Genomic DNA, 22,149 nt, shown 5'->3' with positions numbered 1-22,149 from the left:
CTCTCATTTACTGGTTAGAGAATGTTTATTAAAGGGGTGGTTGAATATGATTTCACTTTTCTAACTTAGTGTGTAATGTTGCTGTCTGAGCATAAACAACATTTGCAAAGTTACAACGTTCAAATTTCAATGCAAAGGGAGATATTTTCTTTTAAAGAAATTGCTTTTTAAGGACTACAACAAACGGCTGGTAGGGACTACACGACATTCGTCCCGGATTAGTGACATCACTAACCCTAAAATTTACATAAACCCACCCCCGGGAACACGATTTATAGATTATCAAGACAGAATATGCTAATCAATGACTAGAAGATAACTACACATAAGCTACATAAATTCACCAATTAGTTCACCAATTCAGAAATGTTATCTACTTGTTGTCACTTCTTCTTTCTAACTTCGGTTTGAACATAAAAGGCTAAAGGTTTTTGAAATTTCCAGTGCATGTCTGTGTGAGGTAAAAGGACACAAGCTCTTGAAGCTCCGCCCTCTGTGCCTGGAGCAGCAGCTCATTTGCATTTAAAGGGACAGACACAAAAATGGTGCGTTTTTGCTCACCCTCAAAATGACAACTTTAACATGCTATATAAAAATATCTGTGGGGTATTTTGAGCTAAAACTTTACATACACACTCTGGGGACATCAAAGACTTATTTTACATCTTGCGAAAAGGGCATTTGCAGAGGGGAGAGTGCTCCCATCTGTCTTAATTCTGTCTTATCAATAACATCATGTTGCTCAAGGGCTGACATGAAACTATAGTTATTTATTAAAAGTCATCTTTATTAAAAAATATGCAAAATAGAAATACATTAGTTTTTAAAGGACAAATAATTTATAAGTGTTACAAGTGGACAAGTATGACATTTTTCAAATAGAGCAATGCAAATACAAATAATCGTATCATCATATGAAAAAGCTATTGTAGGCAACTTTGTATTTCATTTGCTAGTAATTCTTGAAATCTGAATAAGAATCTGTGACTGTAATACTGTGAAAAATTTATTTTCAAAAATTTCAAAAGTCGTTCAAAAATGTGTTGTGAGCATCTTGTTTACATTTGAAAGTTTTGAATAATTAGATTTTTTTTCAAAGCATTATTAAAATAATGTTATCCCTGATTTGTGAAATATTCTGCATTATTGCCTTCCATAAAGTCAGAATATATAATTTATATTTTTCTTCATGGCTACAAATATATAACTTTTTTATCTATACATTTAGACATAAACTGTCATTGTCAAACATTAAAAGTAGAAAGATGCCTTGTAATATCAGTAGGTTGGTTATATTACATGAATCCCATACCAAGCTTTTGAAGAATAGTACCTTTTTTTACATTTTGCAAAGTGTTACTTGCAAACTTTAAAGTAAAGCTCACATCATTGACAAAATATAATGTAATGTAATGTTTTTTTTTTTTTTTTTTTTTTTTTTTTTTTTTTGCATTGGGCTGATTTCATTCTACATATTTCACATTGACAAATTCTATTGCTATCAAGCTGTGTTAAAGCTCAATGTCGCAGTTCCTTGGGCATATGAAGAGTAGATGTCCTGTGTTTCTTAGTATACATAAAGGTATGTACCTTTTGAGTCAACCCCTACCACATTTCTGGCTGTGCATCTGTACAGTCCAGCATCTCTTGTTGTAGGATTCTGGATGATTAAGGAACCCTGAGGATGGAGGTACTTGTTCCCAATTAGCCGTGGTTGGGGGCTGACAACAAGCCGTGTTCGGTCTGGTGTCTCCCATGCGATTTCTGATTTGGGGATGCCAGTGGCCACACAGTTAAGTTGTACCGCCACTCCTTTTTTAGCATAGGTAGCAGGAGCTGGGCCACTAGTGATTCGGGGTGGATATGTGATGATGATGACTGGAACAGTTATCAGGGAGCTTCCATATTCATTTGAGGCCCTGCAGGTATATGAGCCCCTGTCATGGACAGAGGCCTGCTGGATGGAGAGGGTTCCATTGGCAAGAATAGCATAACGACCTGCTCTTTGAGGTCGGTTTAAGACTATCCCGCTTGGCAGAGTCCAGGTGAGGCGGACAGAGTCAGTGTTTGACAAGCAGTGCAGATGTAAACTTTGCCCATTTATAATACTGACAGGTGAGTTATACCTGTTATTGATTTCTGGCTTGTGCCCTGGAATTAATGTAACAGTTCTTTCAACCAGCCCAGCTGCATTGCGTCCCAAACAACGATATGTGCCTGCCTCTGAGAGAGCAGGGTTACTGATGACCAAAGTCCCATCAGACTTGTGGAGGAATTTACTGAATTGTGCACCACTCAATAGTGGGGAGCCATTTAGAAGGATCCACGTCAGCTGTGGGGTTGGTGACCCCTCAACTGAACAGCTTAGGTTAATGGTCCTGCCCACGGTCAATAAGAGTGACTCCATTTTAGGACTCTTGAGTTTCGGCTTCTCCGAAATATCTGTTACATCAAGCTGAACAATGAGTTTTGTTTCACCTCCCTCATTACGAGCAACACAGGCTAACTGGCCTGAATCTGTCATTCTCACTGAACGGATATCCAAAGTGCCATTGCGATGTACTGTCATTCGACTGCCATAATATGGTGCAGGGAGTACAACATTTTCTGGAAGAACCCACATGACACGGGGAACAGGTGTACCAGTAGTTTCACAGTCAATTAGTTTCCGTTGATCTCTCACACTAGACACTTTCATTGAGTTTGTGGTGCCTATTAGGCCATTAATAGCAGGTGGAGAGACAAGAATATCCACTCTGGTCACTTTGCGATCCTGTCCTGCACTGTTCCTGGCAAGACATATATAGTTCCCACCATCGAATCTCTGAACTTTCTGAATGATTAGAGTCCCATTGTTGTGTATAAAATATTTGTCTGAAGCTGAAGTGATGGCTCTATTAGTGGGTGAGAACCACAATATAAGAGGTGTTGGCTCACCCTTGGCACTGCACTGCAGAGAGACAGATTCTCCATAGAGGACCCTGATTACATCATGTGTCTTATTTGCAATCATAGGAACATCTGCAACTACTTCGACATGCACTTTCATCTCATCTTTTCCAACCTGGTTCTCAGCATAACATGTATAGTCGCCCTCTTCACGCATCCCTACTTCATTGAGGAAGAGGGTTCCATTGTCAAATACAACATACCTGCGACTTCGACTGCCAACATTATGTTCAGATTTCACGACACTGTTGATCATGGTGCCATCAGGCAATGCCCACTGGATTTTAGGATCAGGTAGTCCAGAAGCCACACAGTCAACTTTTAGGTTACCTCCATACATCACCTTCCTGTCAGACTTTGTCTTCTGCTCAATTTTAGCAGGTTTTGCCAGGACGTTGACCTTAAAGGGCACAAAATCATCCCCGATTTTGTTGCGAGCAACACAGAGGTATTCACCGTTATCTTTCTCTGTCACAGAGATGATGGATAGAGTACCGTTGGCAGAGACCTTGATCATTTGATCGTAACTGAAATATACAAAAAAATGACAAAAGCATTAATACTGAAGATGTGTGATTCAACCAGTTTAATGTAAAATGTTACTAACAGAAGTTTTTTGCTTTTTATTTAGAATGTTGCACCCTTGAGATTTCAAAACCAGATGAGCCCCTCTTTTAGAGGAGCAGTTAAAGTCCCCCTGTAGTCAATAATTGTATCCCTTAAAACTCATCTTTGATCACCAAAATGACATATTTACAAGTTTTTTCCTGTGAACATTTTTTGGTTAAAAAACCCTGGGTTCATTTAGTATATGCGGTCCCCTTGGTAAACTTACTGAGGTAAACTTTGCACAATGGTATCGCTCTTTACAACGTTGGACACATAACGGTAATTAATATGATTAGCCTTTTACTTGACTATTCTATCAAACAGCTAAAAATGTGTTACTAATTTTACACAAAACATGTTCCCGTTCGCCACCTCAGAGTCAGACAGCTACCTTTTAACAATTAGTATCCTTAGAAACGCTTTGAACAACTCAGAACATCAGTGGAGAAAGGCATATAGTTGATCATGACATCGTAATATTTTTCTACCCGATTTTTCATTTCAACAAAAAAAATATACTGGGATAACCTGGCTTCTCTTGAGACTCCACTGCTTCAGAGAATAGTTAAGGATATGCTAAAGCCTGCCAGCACACTGACGTGATTGGTTACAAGGTAGTTTGTGACATAAGAAACACCAGTGATTTCAAACCGCGTATTTGAAACTGTCTGTAGATCACTGCAGTTTTAAGGAGAAAGTACTTTTAAGGAAAAGTGTGAATTTGCACATGATTTGTCTCAAAGCATATTATAAACACCACATAGACCTATTAACAACATTAAAAACTTGATTTTTACCACAGTGTGACATTAAGAGTGTTTGATTTGCATGGCAAGGGTAACATGTCTCAGTCAAAACAGGATGCAAACTTGTTTAAGTGCATGCTTTAAGGAGCAAGAGAAATGCAGAGGGAGAAGAAAAAGAAAGGAAGACAGTAGCCATGTGCACATTTTTCTCAAGTGTATAAACTCAGTATGTACTTTCCAGCAAAGTAGATGTACTTCAGTGAAATGTTTACATTACCTGTAGTGAGCATCCACAAGCTTTTTGGACGGAGTCCTCCAAATTATCCTGGGTTCTGGATTCCCTGACGCAATACAGTCCAGGTGCAACCTGCCTCCATAGACCACATCTGTTTTTTTAGGTGATGAGAATGTAATCTTGGCTCTTGAGTATATTATAGACTTCTTTACAGTCAAAATAATGGCTCTCCATGCAGTGCCAACCACATTGGTTACTGAGCATTCATACCTCCCTGCATCTGTCGGAGCAAGACTACGAATATAGAGTGTCCCATTGGGGAATACAAACAAGTTACGTCCATTAATAAACTGGGAGGGACGGAGCTGCATGGCATCAGGAGTGATCCAGCCAATAGCAGGGGGAGGGGCACCCCTGGCAGTGCAATTCAAGTAGGCAGTGCTTCCCTCTGGAAGACTGACATTCTCATGTCTTGGCTGCTCAATGATGGGTGGCAAGGAAGCAATAGTCAGTCGAATGGATATGGTATCAGCACCTGCAGCATTGCTAGCAATGCATTTATAAATTCCTTGATCCATGTGACTGACCGATTTCATGTAAAGCGAGCCATTAGGTAAGACTGAGACCATGTGCTCAGGTGTGCCATGAGTAGGTCCACTTGAATGTACCATTTTCCTATCAGGTAGGACCCAGGTGATCCGAGGCTGAGGATGCCCTTGGGACTGACACTCAAACTTGACAGTTTCTCCAAGGTATGCTGTGGCTTCTCTATAGCGAGGCTGCAGAACTCTAGGGTGTTCAGCTAGAACAACTAAATTAACTACAATCTTGTCCTCTCCATACTGGTTTTTAACACTGCAGAGGTACTGGCCTCTGTCCAGAGGAAGTACATTGTGGATTATAAGCGTACCATTAGAAGAGACCTTGAATCTCTGAACCCTGCTGTTCTGTGTGATACTAGCTCCTGCAGGAAAAAAAAAGTGACAAAATCATTTTAGAGCTACAGCATCAAAATAATATATTTCTACATGCATGTGTCAACAATGTACAGATTTGAAAAGCTTATGGTAATATTTAAATAATTAAAACTATATCTGTCCTACCTGTGGATACTTTAATCCAGGAAAGGAAGGGACTGGGTTTTCCCACAGCCACACAAGGCAAATAGGCATCAGTCTCAGCATGTGCTGTTACTGATCTAATGTCTGTGCTGGTGATGCGAGGTCTGCCTCTACCCTCAGGCACTACCGTTGGTCTTTGTTGAGGTCCTCCTGATGTGGTGTAATGCACAGAAGAGCTTCCTCTACCCTGAACACCTGGCCTGTCAGGAAGTCTTTGCTGTTGTAAAGATACTGTTAAAGTTGAGTGAAGTGGTGGAGTTGTGGGTGTTTTTTTAGTGGTCTTTTTGAGGATGTTTTCCTCTAATTCTTGAGATCTTGTGGCACTGGCTAATTGATAAGGAAATTGTGTGACTGGAAGTCTTGCCCTACTGTATGTTCTGCTAAGTTCTATCTTACTAATGTTTTCCTGGCCTGGGGTTACAAATCTGTCTTTGTCACTATCAGGAATGTGATTTGCGTTGTCTGGTTCACCTAGCATGCTCACAGAAGTGGGTGTATTTGGGTAAAGCATATGTGTATGTACTGTAGGAGGCCTCAGGGCTGTTCTAGTTGTTGTTGTGGCAATTATGTTTTCTTTTGTAACTGAAGAGACATTAGCATTTTCTGACGGAGACCAAGGGTTCATGGATAAAACAGAATTGTGTCTGTTGTGAATGCTACCAGTTGGAAGCCTAATTGGTTTTGTTGTTGCAAGCACTAATGCTGGATAGCTTGTGGGCCTTCCTGTTGGAACCTGTGAACTCTTTTGTGCCCCCTTAAACATTTTAGCAGTTGCTGTTGCTGAACCATATGGGATTTCTGAATTATTTTTTATGATTTCATACTGTGTACTTGGGGAAGATGACCTCACAGGAAACCTTCTTTCAAGCTCATTGTATGACAGAACTGATTTAGTCTCTGTGGGGTTATATTGGCTCTTTGTTTTGTCTGGACTTGCATCTGGAAGTTCTTCTAATTGTGCATGAGAGTCGTCTGACGTTGGGCTTGAGCTGGGGTCTGCTGTAATGTGTTCCTGTTGAGTCTCTTCAAACGTTTTAGCTGTAGGGGTATGGGTGCTTGTAAACCACTCATGAATGGCTGCCTTCATAGGAGGATTTGGAATATGGGGAGACAAGGTGGATTTTTGTTCTTTCTCTGTATTTGCTTTTTCTTGTTCACTTCCAAAACTACTGAATGTTGATGGAGACACTAGTACTGTTGTGGTGCTTTTCTCTTGAGCTGGATTAGCATGAGATGAGTGTCTCTCCTTTGTCATAGATACTTTTTCTTGGGATAGGGATTTGTGGGTTTTGTGATTCCTGCCACTGTATAAAGGGTCTGTGTTCTCTTCATGAGTCATTTTGCCTAGTGACTCTGGCTGGTTGTCAGTTAATGGAACAGTAGTATTCATCTTGGCTCCTACACTTTTGGCCCATGGAGATGTTTCTATTTTAGTTTGAGAGGAGGCAGTTGTCTTAGTAACGACTGAAAACTCATTTGTGACCTCTGCAATTGAAGCTGAAGTGGGCTGTGGGGTGACATTTGTGACATATACGGATGATTTAGAACTGTTTGTCTTGGTTCTAATTCGATTAGGCTTTCTACGTCTTCCACCGTTCCTCCTCCTCAAACTGGATGAGTTCCTAGCATGTGAGGAGGAAGCATTGAGTAAATTAGTGAATGTTGCTTTGTGTCCTGAAGTGGGTTTGGTGGTTGGTGTCACAGTAAGAAGCAATGGAATTTTTGAGACATTATGTTTCTCTTGAGGTATGTGCTTTTGTAAGGTCTGTGGTCCAAGCTTAATTATAGTTAGAATTTCAGTAAATGAGTACACAGCAGTTTCTGTACTTGGTTCTGTGAGGGTTTTTGCTGTGGTTGATAAAAAGCTGTGATGCATCCTTTCCTGATAAACCTCTCCCACGTGCTCAGGGTTTTGCAAAACCTTGTATTCATCTTCACCATCAGACTTTTGAATTGCTTCAGTTACATCCATTGTGTGGCTTTGGTTTTCCTGTAAATAGGTTCCATATGATGTTGTGCTCCACAAAGTGCTCCCTGCAACTCCATCTGCAACCTCTGAATCTCTCACAGTAAAACGGGTCATCTGTGGTCCAACAGTGGGTTGTGTGATATATGTGCTAACTGTAAACGAATCTGAATTTGTGTCGGTTTTAGGAGCTGCTATCTGGTAAATAACATGTCTTGCATCCTCAGAATCCAGAGCTCTTATATCCAAGTTGTACTCAGTAGCCTCAATAGGCATCTGTGACATTGTAACTGAGTACAATACTTCCTTTACTGGTGTACTTGTTGTTGTACCTTCTGCAGATGATCGTAATGATTGCTTTGTGTAGGCAGCCTCTGACTCCTGTATTTTGTGTGTACTGGTCTGAATATAGTTTGGAGTAGCTGTTTTTGAACTGATTCCACCACTGCGAACTTTTGCCAAAATGTTAGCCCAGTGCTTTGGGTCTATTTGGTTTTTTGACATGTTAATTCTTCTTTTTGACTCTACAGTGTTAACCCTGTCCACTACTGGGGTACCTATTCTCCTCCTTGGTGTAGCAGGGCGTCTCCAGGATTTCCTAGATGGATGACCTCCTCTTATTCCCATACTTGGGACCCTCCGCCGATTGGGAAAATCCACTTGCGTAGGAAGTGCTTTCTCTAAAAACTCTTCAGGTTCATTATCCCCAGATGACTCCACATCGTTTTTCACAAGGACTTTTATTTTGGTTGAAACTCCCTCAGCAGGTTGAGGGCTACCGGAGTACTTCCGTAAGGGGAGCATACCTGGTGGCCTAGTTATTATTACTTTTGTGGCCAAAGTGTCCATCCCATGCTGGTTTCCTGCTACACACTTATAGTATCCATTGTCTGAAAGCTGACTGTGTCGAATAATCAGAGTTCCATTTGAAGCCACAAATATCCTGGAAATGTTTATCCACTTGTTAACAATGCTGCCATCAGGGAGAATCCAGTGTATATCAGCATCAGGGGATCCAGTGGCGACACATGGAAGCAAAAACGGTCGACCTGCGAATCCCGTTACTGGCTCTGTTACTCCTTCACCTCCAGGAGGTGGGCTGGAGGATTCCTCCACTGTCAGGCGAAAAGGGAGTATCGTGAGATCATCTGAAACCTGTGCAATACAGTAGTACACTCCTGAATCAGAATGATCCAGAGATTTGATTTCAAGAACACCGCCACTTGAAGCTGAAAGCATTCTATCAACATTGCTATAAGGTGTTTTTAAAGTAGAGCCATCAGGTAGCATCCATTTAACTGACTCGTTCCCTGAGCTATGTATGGTACAGTTTATTTTAGCAGGACTTCCCACAACAGCAGTCTGCATTGTTCTAGTGTTGTTCCTGGACTCAATTATAACCCAGCCCCTACTCTGCTTTCTTATATATTCCTTTTCCATAACTTCAGTCAGATGGGTGCTCAGAATAATTCGAACACTTTTACTTGTCGACTGAAGTCTGTTTAGCTGGAGGTCCATTGATGACTGCATTAACCAGGGTGGGTCAGCAGCTATGTTAGCTTTTACTCCTGTATAGTAAAGAGCATCCTTTTCAACATCTTGCCGATATCTAAAGCTTGTGTAAGGGTCCTTACTTAGCATAATTTCCCTTCGAAGGTGGGCTGGAACATCACTATAATATGCAATCAATCTCCACAACTTCTCATAACTGGACCTGTCAATAGCACACTTTAAATCTAACGTCAGAGTCACATTTGCTGATATTTGAGACTGGTTAACATAGTCCCAGCCTATACTTGTAAGCACTCCTGGCTCAGTGACAATGCATTCCAGGTCTACTTGATGTCCATGTTCATCTGATAGGCCCAGGGAAATGTTGCCAAGGGGTTGACGAAATTCATCCATCGTCAGGAGGTCACTTTCAGTGTCCTCTGGGGAAATGGCTCTGTGAGAGGTGTGGATAATGGGACTATTGCAAGTGGGTTTCTCCAACTCCTGTAGTTGTTTCTTCTTTAGGTGTTTTGGAGAGAAACACATAGGGCATAGCTGGCCATCCAGGTAGGCTTTGTCCTTCTTACATTTCAGCACACCTGGAAAGAAAAAACGAGGTGTTAGAAGTGGACATTCATCAAGATAAAGTAGTCTTATAATTCTAAACAACTTTATATAATCCTATGCAGAACTATCATTATGAGAAGATAATCACAAGTGATAATTTATATTACTACTATTGTCAATCATGATAATAATAACCTGGTGAATTTTTATTCCATTCTTTGAACCATCTCATACGACAGTCACATGTCCAGGGGTTCCCATTCAGGGAGAGGTTCTCCAGGTAGGGCATGCCTGCTAGCATCCTCTGTGATAACGTGGTCAGTATATTATCTGACAGGTACAAGTGCTTCAGGGTGGACACTGGGAAGTGTCCATGAATAGAGAAAGTGGAGAAGGTTGCTGGATGGAGCTGTTGAAGTTGGTTGCCCTCCAATTGGAGAAGGCGAAGAGACGTGAGGCCTTGGAATGCATCAGGGTGGATGAACTCAAGTCTGTTGTGATCCAGGTGCAACCTAGTGAGACTCCAGAGACCCATAAGGGTTTGCCTGCTAATTACCTTCAGTTTATTATAGCTTAGTTTCAGCATCTGAGGAGAAAGAGGCATTGAACTAGATATCATTTACTTGTTTATATTACATTTTCAACTGTAATTCATTGATGCTATTTAAAATTGCAAAAGTTGTTCCATACATATATGAGGTATCAATGCAAACATTAGTACAACAAAAGAAGTACAGAAATCATGTTTTCTCAAAGGGAAAAAAATTGTACCTGAAGGGATATGAGGTCACGGAATGTTCCATCAGGAATTTGATGCACATCATTGCCATGCATTAAAAGAAGCTCCAGTTTTCGTAACCCAGCAAAAGAGCTGTAAGTTATTCTATTTATAGTATTAAACCTGAGTGTACAGAAGGAGGTGACAATAAGATGGTTAATTATTCTGTGATGCTGCAGATTTACCAAATATAACCTAAATTGACTAAATTTCAATGTGGGAGTGTAGGGCTAGTTTTCAAAAGGTTTTATCTCAGTAATTGTAAGGTTTCCAAATGCCTAGTCCAAAGTTTTCTTAAAATTACATAATTTAGGGAATTAAGTTCTCCAAATAAAATTCCAAAATCATATATATATATATATATATATATATATATATATATATATATATATATATATATATATATATATATATTGTAATTGCTTCTGGGTAAACAAGTGAACACAAACTCAGGCATGGGTCACTAGGCTGATTATATCCAAATGGTTGAACTTTGTTCCCATGACAAAATGTCTTTTATGTATACAATTTTATTAAATACAATATTTGTTGATTAAAACAATGGTTTGTTTTGTTCATTCCTGTTTACATTTGTGTTGCTTAATAAAATAATTTTGTTTATAATAATCTTTTTACAGTTTTCGATTTATTTATTTTATTACAAAACAAACAAAATGATCACATATTGCATTGTGATAATTCAAAGAACTAGATCTTACACTTGGGTAATATCAGTTGAAATGTACATTTTGTAGCCTATAAGGTATGTGTTTATGTAAACCTACAATTAAATATAAACCTACACAAATTGCAACAACTAGCCCCTGTTTACCCAATTAAGTATGATCTCAAATCCTTCCTTGGAGAGTCCTAAACATCATGCATAGTTGTAGGTCACCTGAAAAGTGGTCGAAATATCCCCGGCATTTGACATCATCAAGGGAAATTCCCACTAACCTACAGATGAACCCATGTGGATTAAATGTTTTAAAGCAACGAGTAATAAAATCCAGTTGCAGCATGCAACGATGACCAGTGTGATAGGCCTAATCTACAGATACATCCGTTTTGGAATGGATGTGCTAAAGTGTTCTATTACGAAAGCTGATTCAGAAAGATAAGAAAGAAAGCAATGTCTAATAATATCGTGTCACAGAAAAGTTCATCTTACCCCAAATTCATCCGCTCCACCTGTTTGGGCACGCCAGCAGGCACCGTGAGTAAGGAGCGGAACGTGCAATGCACCTCTGCGGGCTGGTGGCACGCACATTGCCTCGGGCAACACCGTACCGCTACAGGCAGTGCTACTAACACCAGCATCATCAAAACCTGAGCATAAAAGCGACCCATCTTCAACTTCACAGCAGCAGCCACCTTAAACTGCAGAAAAACGCAATTGTTGAAGCAAAATACTGTAGAATATTTGTGTGTGTGTGTGTGTGTGTGTGTGTGTGTGTGATTTCTAAGATAAAGTCTGCAAGCGCAAATGAGCTCGTCCAGAAGCAAAATATAAAGACTTGGCGATCTATATTTATCTTTAACTTTGTTTGCTGAGAAATTAATTAATCAACGGTTGTTAAATGTCACTATACGATAATAAAACTGCATTCTTGTTTTAAAATAAGTTGGGGAGCGCTGTTGTAGTAACCTATGCTACCAAACTCCGATTTCATTCAAGAGCTACTGGAAAGGAAAAAAAGCAAACCTTATGTTAACTTTGTTAACAGGAGATTATTCCAACTACAATCCGGCATGATTTTGGTCCACAGCACCCATCAAAATGCCATCTCCAGAAATCATGTGATAGTCCATTCACTTCAAGATGCAAATTCTCCACTGATGACGAAAAAGCTGAAAATGTTTTCATTCATAAAGTTTTTATTTGTTGTCGGTTTTCTTCTCAATCCAATATGACACTAATTACTTGTAGTCCGATGCGGTGAAACGTCAAAACAGTATAAACAAATCCCAACAATTTTAGAGAAAGGCTGTATTTGAGAAGCGCATTGGAGACTCCAGCTGTGAAGCTGCGCGTTATGTTGGAAACGTGAGAATGAAACTCTCAGATGGCGCTGGTGCGCGCGTCAAAGCGTCTGCGCACAGAACGCAGGGCTCGGTGGGAGTGACCGACTGTGAGCCTTTTACACGCGTTCCTGAAAGTAATGTTTTGGATGAGACGAATAACTGCCTAAAGCACACAGTCCAGATAAAAGGTAGTGTATTAATCTCAGTTATATGCTAAAAAACGTGGCAGTATCTAACGCGAACATGTATGTTGTTTATGATAGCTTTGAAGTTATTGCATCCCCCACTGTTCTTTTTCCATGACATGCTGTTTTGACCCTTAAAGGTTCAGACTGAGACTGTATATAAGTAAAGGTTACACAAGGTTCAAAGCCTTGTTATTTCCCTCCTAGAGACTGATCCTAGACCCTACATGCCAGACACACACACACACACACACACACACACACACACACACACACACACACACACACACACACACACACACACACACACACACACACACACACACACACACACACACACACACACACACACACACACACACACACACACACACACACCCACACACACACACACACACACACACCCACACCCACACACACACACACACACACCCACCCACCCCAAACTGATGCATGAAGTCCCCTGAGTTCACAAGGCACCCGCATTTAGAGAAGAAAATGCAGGGGGCTGGCAAGGGCAGAGGTCACAAGCTCCTGCCCCTGTTATTGACCACTTGGGAGATTCCATACATCACATCATGTCATTTCAAGCAGATAGCATCTTCAGTGATGGAAATAGAGGTGAGCATAAACAGATTGTGATCATGATAAGAGAAGAATGAAAACAAAGAAGAATGAAAACAAAATGTAATCATCTTCAAGAAAGAAACTTTCTTTGTTTGGGGGATATGGAACAAATCCTCACATATCAAGACATCAAATAGATTAACAGTAAATACATTGACAGTAAATACATGTACAATGTTGCAAATATTACTGGTCAAACATTGCTTTTTAACTTTGTATTCAAGATTTTTTTTTAAATATATATATATTTTTTATCATGGTTACCACATATAGTAAGCAGAACAACTGTTTTCAACATAATAATAATAAATGTTTCTTGAGCACCAAATCAACATATTGGACTGATTTCTGAAAGATCATGTGACACTTAAGACACTTACTTGATCTTGATTACTTGAATCACTTTTTTTTTTCTTTTTTTTTTTGCTTCAGTATGTCACACAGTAAGACTAGAACTGTGCATTAAGGATTTCAAGACAACATTTTGAAGAAACTTGTATGTATAGGTCTTGGTGTAAAAGCATTACAAGGACAAATTTAAGTGATTTATGAAATCACAGTTCAGTTTTTATAGTCAGAAAGGTTATCAAAACATGAAAATGGAGAAATTCCATTCGATTCACAATGAGGGCATTGTTAAAAGGTAATCAAAACAGTCTTCCAAGGTGACTGGTTTCTTAGTGAGCACATTCTTCAAACAACATGCTCAACTAATTTCCATTTAATGTTCTGTGACCTCCACGTGTCATTCGTTTAATGGCAGAATAACTTCTAAACACAGTGAAAGAACCTGATGTCAGAATCTTTTAACAACTACTGACTGAGTGGTTAAAAAAAAAAAACAGACCTCACTTTAAGAAGAGAGAAATGGCTCACGCTTTGCCACAGACCAGTCATACACCACAGTCACGCTGAATCCTCTTTGAATATACTTACAGTATACAGCGGTCAGATGAACTAGTGCACCTGGAGCAGACTTTGTGAGTTCATCCTCCATCGCCTTCGATTCACACACCGCACATGAGCAGGCTCACATTATGCTGAATCAGCCACCATGACTCAACTTCAACTTTCCAAAACAAATTCTGGCTGCATGTAGCATAATGTGCATATTTTTATCGCATAAATACAAGAGTTGGAAAATGAGTGTGCACTATAAAAATACATGTTTAAGGATGAGCAAAATATCTGTAGCAAGTGTACGATTATATTTAAAGGCTTTAGGCCCTTGCACATTGAGTCCGAAATTCGCGTCCGAAATTTTCGCACGTTAAAAAATACATTCAACCTCACGTTATGTCAATCACGCTTGTACACATCCTCCAAAACTTTCGTCCGTCCAAAAAAAAAAAAAAAAACTATTCAGGTTCGATTTTCTGCGTTTTTCGCATCCTTAGCAGGCATTTTGAATGGTGTTTTGAGAATTCAGAGCCACCGAATCACAAAAGCGAAAAAACGCATGCCATAATTTCGGACTCAGTGTGCAAGGGCCTTTAATTGAAAAAAAACCCCAAAAAATGTAAGTTCTATGAGTGCCCATGTACTAAAAATAAAGATGTTACTTTTAAGCTTGTTGCCAATTTGTTATGTCTGAGACATGATTCAGCTTAATAACAGGGAGGCATGAGGACGGAACATGTTTACAGGTTGTAAGGTCAAAGGTGCTTTGTTAAGATTTTAAGAGTGTTCAAATTAAAGGGTGTGCACACAATTTAACAACAACCTGTATTGGATTAATAATATTTTGGTGTAGTGGGAGGCATCAAAGCTTGCACCTGTTTTTCCAGACACTGTTTTGAAAGCAAATGTAGCTACCATTCAACAATGAATCTACAGTATGCAATGTAGACCCAATCCACCTGGTTAGCACATGTTACCAGTGGTCCCTGAGTGGTAGTTCATCTGACGTGGAAATGACCTAAGGACCTAGTACATGCATGATATCCTTGTAAATACTTTTCAGGTGTAGTAAAAGCTTTGTTTCTGGCAGGTTGAGATCTTCATACTAGAAAAAGACTGATGTTCAATCAGTGTCCAATTTAATTTTACTTTAAAAAGCATATTGTGGCAAGCTGTACATTTAAAATAAAATGAATGAATGGATGAACAAATAATTCTTCATTAGTAATTATCAGATTTATATATATATATATATATATATATAAAAACGTATTTAACTGGTATTGTTCAGATAACATATTTTGTTGTTGTATATATATATATAGATATATATAGATATATAATTTTCTCCAGCATTACCAACAGCAGCTGTGGCAGATGTGAAATATATCACGGTTTCTCTAACCTCTTTGATTTACAATATTTTACCAGCTTCATCTTTTCCATTTTTTGTCATCTGACACGGAATTGTGTTATTAATTTCCCCCTGTATTAATCAAAAAGTAACAGTTGCCCATTTGCTCTGCTCCCAGATCAGTGTCCTTGCTTTATTAATTGAAAAGGAAACAGTAAAGCTGGCCTTGGATCAGCAAAAGGCAGCTGCAAGCTATGATCTATATTAACCACACTCCCCTGTTTGACCATCTGGCCGAAAACCGACCTGTAGAATACAAATAATAAACAACATTACCTAGACAATGAAGTCCTGTTTATTTTCACTGGTGGTCTGACCACATATGTTAAAATGATAACTGCGAGACAAATGATCCTATAATGGGTAAAGTAGTTTTTATTTATATTGTCATACTTCTAATAAAGGATTATGTTATTACAGATTTTTGTCAAAACATGCAAAACAAACTATGAGTCCTGAAATGAATAGCTTATCACTTCTGTTATTACCATGACTCTTGAAATATTTCCAACCTTATCTCAGCTTTAATGAAAAAATGAGTGATGGACATTTAAAGGGCATACTGTATCTGAGAAAGAAAAGAGTACAGTATGAAGGCAAGCACTGACAAGACAGATATGAAGATGTGCTGTTTTACAATACAGTCTTTCTGTATTTGCTGTTGGCACTTTACTGTAGAGCAGACTAGGTGGTTTTCAGTCTGTCAGCATTAAATCCTAGCATTCAGGTTTATTGGCCATTGCCCTGAATTCTCACATAGTCTTTTGTCTTGCCGTTCTGGCCTAGATCCCCAGGGCCTCCACATGGACAGGACTGTATAATAAACAGCCTCCCAACCCACTGAGTGCAGCTGGACTATTGCTAGAATCCAGACAAAGAGTGGAAAACCATGGACACTTCAACCTACAGAGAAAAACTTTAAACTGTGAGGCTATAAAGAAATAGTTGGGAAGAGGTGTCAAGTTTCTGCACCAATAATGCACCAACAGAACTGCTGTTTTTCAAACAGGTTTCCTAAACCTTTTCCCCACTCACGCCATTGGTTGAGCCAAAGTTGCTGAGTTGGCTGGTCAGGGGTGTGTTTCCTGTACAATGACATAACTCGCTGTTTAACCACCGTAATATGAATTGTTGGAGAAATTAACTAGCAAGTCACAAAACTGTTGCAAGGTCGCACCTCTGTCGTTTGACCAACATTGATTCAATAATACAGGTCTGTTGTTAACGACGTCACATGCAAGTCGTGGACTTTTACTATTTCGCAACTGCTTTCAGATTATTTTTGCTTTCGATGTTTGATTCATTGCGATTTCCTGCAGTGGTGAGAAATGAAGCCAATCACAGACATGTTTGTTGATCTTTTGAACGCAATGACCAATCAGAGGCGTTTAATTTAGTCAGAATCCACTCATCGGTCAAAACGCCTGGGTTTTTGTTCAATGCTGAGTTCTGTACGCTCTCGAATCCTCTCATTAACAAACAAAGACACAACGTAAGAGATTCGGAGCCCTGCACATGACATGCAGGAAAAAAATTGTAGGCTAAATCGTGTGCATGGTTTAGGCTACTACTTCGTTCCCTCGATTTATAAATCGAGCGCACGATTTACTATTTCGTTCCTTTGATTTGCTATATCGTGCGCACAGTTTATAAATCTAGGGAACAAATTAGTAAATCGTCCGCACGATTTATCAAATCGAAGGAACGAATTAGTAAATCATGCACACGTCATGTGCTTAGCTCCGTAGTTTCAGTGTAGATAACTTTATTGTTTTTTCTGAGATGAGTGACTGCTTTGTAGTGATAGGGAGCACTCTTTGCACCCTTTCGAGGCTGTAATATATATTTTTTTATATTGTAATAGTATATTTTCACATAAAATTTCCAAATTAATGTAGAAACTGTCACGTTGTAGCATCACCAAACTCAACATAAGCGTTAACGACAACCACTAAAAAGAACTGAAAACACAGGCATATAAATACACAGGCAAATTAGGAATATTAATGACACACAGCCGGACAGAATAAGAAAATCATATCAATTACCATGACAACTAAAGACTGGCGGGGACTAGAACAAAGGAGACTGAATAGAAACAAACTTAAAGGTGCAGTGTGTCATTTTTAGCGGCATCTAGTGATGAGGTTTGCGAATTGCAAACAGCTAGTCACTCACGGCCTATCCCTCTGTTTGCAAACTCTAAGGAGAAGCTACAGTGATGTCGAGTCAGAGTCAGCAGAGAGTAGCAAGTAAAGCAATGAGGTTTCTTTATATTATATTATATTATATTATATTATATTATATTATATTATATTATATTATATTATATTATATTATATTATATTATATTATATTATATTATATTATATTATATTTACTTAATTGTTCAGTAAAACCACATGTTACTGCGATTGTTATTTTTACTAAGGGGAAATAGCTAACGTTACGATGTCCGAGGCGTCGTTCAGACAGCATGTTTTTCTCCACGTTTGCAGAGTCAGGGACAACCTGAGTATTCTGCTGCGTCTTTTTCTGCTGCTTCTCATTCAAGTTAGTGACGAAACGTGCTCTGTAGCGCTGTTTGTTCGCTGTCGGCTACGGTAGAAACATAACGTCACAATTATGTCGACATTCATAGAAGGGGGGTGCCCGTGGTTATGTAGATATAAATTACTCATTCTAAGGTAATAAAAACATAACGGTTCATCAAGTAAGGTCTTTATACACCACTGAAAACATGGATCTTATATTGCATTTCTGTCAATAGATCCTCAGAAATATTACACATTGCACCTTTAAAGTCCATGAAAGTGAAACTAAGACATAAATAACTGATAATATGTTACAGAAACAACAAAGGCATTATATTTAAAAAATGTGTTGCATTATTATTGGGAATGGTTTTGGGAAATGCACCATGGGTGCTCAGACAAATAAATGCCACTGTATTGTAGAGTTTATGCCAATTTCTTTGTGGAAATCAACCAAAAAAGAAAAATAATATATATATATATATATATATATATATATATATATATATATATATATATATATATATATATATATATATATATTATTTTTCTTTTTTTTAAATCCAGAATAATCAGGGATAAGATATAGTATTTAAAGATCACAAAGAATTACATTAAGGAATTTCTGGGAAATGTGTTTGCTGCTTGTTGTATTAAGACAATGCATTCTACAGTCTAAAATAAGACTGAACTGTTCTGATGTTCTTCCAATGCTCTCATAATGCTTTTCAGCTGAGTCAATATTTATCCAGAAACTGTAGGAAAACACTGCGTATCTAAGTCACATAATCAAGCTTTAGACAAATGATTCACAGAAAAATGCACAGCACTCCTTTAGTGTGCACACTTATCTGTCATATAAAAGCTGGTTTGATAAATATTCCTCATATTAGAGATTAATACCGTTAATCTTGTTAAAAAAAAAAAAAAAAAACGGAATAAATCTCAAATAGACATAGCACATGCAATCTCTCTGCAGTGAAGGTAAGATGATCTCTTGACCAACACATCTGTCTTTAGCAGGCAGGAAAGATCTTCTGCATCTCACTAGTCCATTAAAACAGCAGTTGAATCTCCAGGCAGGCAAACTTTATATGAGTTTACTCACAAATGCATTTTGCCCCACTTTTAGTAATGAACAGCTTCCTACAAAATCACATGTTGTCAGTTGTAACATAACACCTTGTTTAAGTCAAGTCAAGTCAAGTTTATTTGTATAGCGCTTTTCACAATACAGATTGCATCAAAGCAGCTTCACAGTATTAAATTAAAATAATACAACAAAGTTTGTTTCAAGAGGAATTTATTGATTGATTAAATTAAATTAAATATCCCTGTGATATAAGATGACAGTAAATCACAGAACTGTGTGTACTACTGAGAAATCATGGCCAAGGTATGTGGAAACTACTGGATGTGATTGCACACTAAACCAAACATGCCCTGGCACATTCTTATTTATTTTTTTACAGGTTAAAGGCATCATGGAAATCTCCAACCTTATCCAGGTCTTACATTAGTTTGTGTCCTCTAGAGGGATTTTACTTTCTCACAAATCCAGTCTCCAGAGACGGAAGCAGACCCTTGGTATTCTGATTAAAACACTTTAATGAAGACCATCTGTGGAATGGCACTGAAATTAATACATTTCTTTCCAGGTTGTCACAGAAAGAGAAAGAAGAAAAGGAAAACTAAAAATGAACTCTCTTAAGTGATGCTATGTAAAGTAGACAACTTTTGAAAGATAATACAAATCGATTTGGAAAGAATGAACATTTTGTATTAGTTATTATTCTTTTTACAGCTCTGACTTTTTGGACTTTTTGAGGTAACAAAACTTAATTGATGCAAATGTTGAACCCCAGTGACTGGAAAACCTCTCAGGTCAAAGCGAGAGTATAAATCAGGATTATCCCAGAAACCCCAGATTACACAGTGTAACATATTTTCAACATGTCTGGCACAGATCACAAACAGATGCTAAGCACATAAAATTGTTCTACTGTAAGTGCAGGATTATATAACAGATACTGTACCTGTAGCAACAGTAATGACTTAAACACAAACTTGCTCACATAATTAACTCAACAGCTGTAGAACACATTCAAGGAATGCATTTCAAAACAACCACCTCAAAGATCAATGGACACTTCTTTAGCTGTTCTGCCCAGTGAAATCAGTAAGAGGCATGAGATATTTCTAGGAGATCAAATCAAACTTAAACTTCCTAATGAATCACTAAATGGTGTAACAGACCTATTTAACATCTGCTGTAGACCAGCCTGTCCACCAAAGTGTGATCAAATGATATTTTTTTTTTCAGATGTGCTTCCAGAGCTGTTGTTTTAAATTGTGATTTTGATTAAACAATTTCTGAAACTTCTTAGACATGGTTGGGGTGCGCTGGATATGGTCTACTAATACAGTAGTTCTCTGATTGCTAACTGTATAGGTTTGAATCTATATTTCTCTAGTGAATAAATCTGCAATCCCTAATTCTGAATGCTTATGTTTAAAATTGCAAAGATTGATATTACATCATTGCAAGTTTTTAAAAACACTTCTTGTCTTGAAGTCTTGTCAAATAGTAACTGAGAGAATTTGGATTTTTAACAGATGTGCCTCTAAACAAATCCACATGGACTCCTTTGGAGGAATGTAGTGAAAGGCGAAAATGTGGAAAAAAGTGTTTGACCCCCAGAGGAAGAGACCCTGATAGGATCAACACACAGCTGAGGATCCACACACACCGGAGGATCCACACACACCGAGGGGCTCCTATGGGAGAGTAATTAAATTACAGAGCTTTTAAGTGAATTTCATATATTGCTCATTAGTGTAGTAGACCAACTGTATGATGATATTACGATACGATCTGGAAGCATACATTACATTAGTTTTATCTCCTCATGGGGCAGACATTAATGTGGTTGCCATATCACACTTGACAGCCAGTGTTGAGGTAAAGTTGTGTTGACCTTTTGCTTCTGGAATGAGAGAAACTTGATGTCTGTTTAATGAGTGAGAAAGCAAGACATGTCTATCAGAATGTCCATCCACAGCAGCCCAGAATATTTATAAGAAAAATAACTAAAAACGACAGCAGCAGTCCAATCATCATCCACTAGAATCACCTCACTGTTATTTGGAATCAATTACAATTATATGCACATTTACGGTTGCATTTACAGTTACTGTTTTGCACGTGTTGCATGTTGTATGTATGTCACTTTTGCATTCTTGAGCAAATGGACAACATAAATGTCGATTGTAGCTCACCTTTGTTAATCAGACTACTATCACATTATCCAGGTCCAACTTCGCAAAACAAGGACTAATACGATTTTAAGTCAGACTAAAGCATTCACAACATATTAAAAAGACAAATGAAGGTTTTCGTCTAATTGAAATCAAGCTCTTATAAGGCCTGGTCACACAATCAAAAATGTGTTCTGTTTGGCATGAAAATGTCTCTGATTTTCACATGCTCTTTGTCTGTTCAGACACATGTTCAAAAACAGAAAGGGGGCAGAATGAAAATGCACTTTCACTCTCTGACAGTAGGTGGCACTTATAGAAAAGTCAGTTCTGGATTCTTCCTCTGCTATTCACTATTGCATAGCAAAATAATCTGTTTGTGAGTTAAATAACATCAGAAGTTCTGAAAATGTGACTAAAAGATCACCTTTAAAGCATGCGGATGTTCATTCATTCAAATGAAAATGTTAATTGTGCCAAATATCTCACCAAATATTCTTCTTGGTGTTTATGGGCCTTAAATGTACTTGGTGATTTATTTTCCAATTCATGGAACAGACCAACCTTTCTCAAACAAGAAACTTTTCTAACTTCACTTTTATTATTTGTTGGATGAAGAATAAGGCCAGACAGATAGCTAGTTACTCCTAACCTCTGTTTTGATGTTTAAAGCTACAACAGCAAAGGCTTTGCTAAGATGTCCTTGGTCACACTTCAAAGGGGAAGAGATTGTGAACTAATGAC

The 22,149-nt window shown here is 38.4% G+C and overlaps 1 protein-coding gene across 1 annotated transcript; it reads right to left on the bottom strand.

Moving 5' to 3' along the window:
• Positions 1-937: 937 nt before the first annotated feature.
• On the bottom strand, positions 938-12,566 carry mxra5a (matrix-remodelling associated 5a). Its single transcript, XM_082163991.1, has 7 exons — positions 12,168-12,566; positions 11,634-11,842; positions 10,456-10,585; positions 9,880-10,270; positions 5,643-9,716; positions 4,582-5,503; positions 938-3,476 (listed from the first exon to the last, which is right to left on the bottom strand). The coding sequence occupies exons 2-7, from the start codon at positions 11,810-11,812 to the stop codon at positions 1,568-1,570; spliced, it is 7,605 nt and encodes a 2,534-aa protein (XP_082020117.1). The 5' UTR covers positions 11,813-11,842; positions 12,168-12,566; the 3' UTR covers positions 938-1,567.
• Positions 12,567-22,149: the final 9,583 nt, after the last annotated feature.

Source organism: Leuciscus leuciscus, assembly GCF_965113295.1.
Source record: "Leuciscus leuciscus genome assembly, chromosome: 3".
NCBI lineage: Eukaryota > Metazoa > Chordata > Actinopteri > Cypriniformes > Leuciscidae > Leuciscus > Leuciscus leuciscus.
This window is presented reverse-complemented; position numbering and strand designations above follow the sequence as displayed.

Bases quoted from the DNA above. Each gene is read 5' to 3' on its own strand.
- mxra5a (XM_082163991.1), bottom strand. From the start codon at position 11,812: ATGGGTCGCTTTTATGCTCAGGTTTTGATGATGCTGGTGTTAGTAGCA. The intron at 10,271-10,455 runs GTACAATTTTTT...CTTTCTCCTCAG, and splicing joins GTGACCTCATATCCCTTCAG to ATGCTGAAACTAAGCTATAA. The intron at 5,504-5,642 runs GTAGGACAGATA...TTTTTCCTGCAG, and splicing joins CTGGATTAAAGTATCCACAG to GAGCTAGTATCACACAGAAC.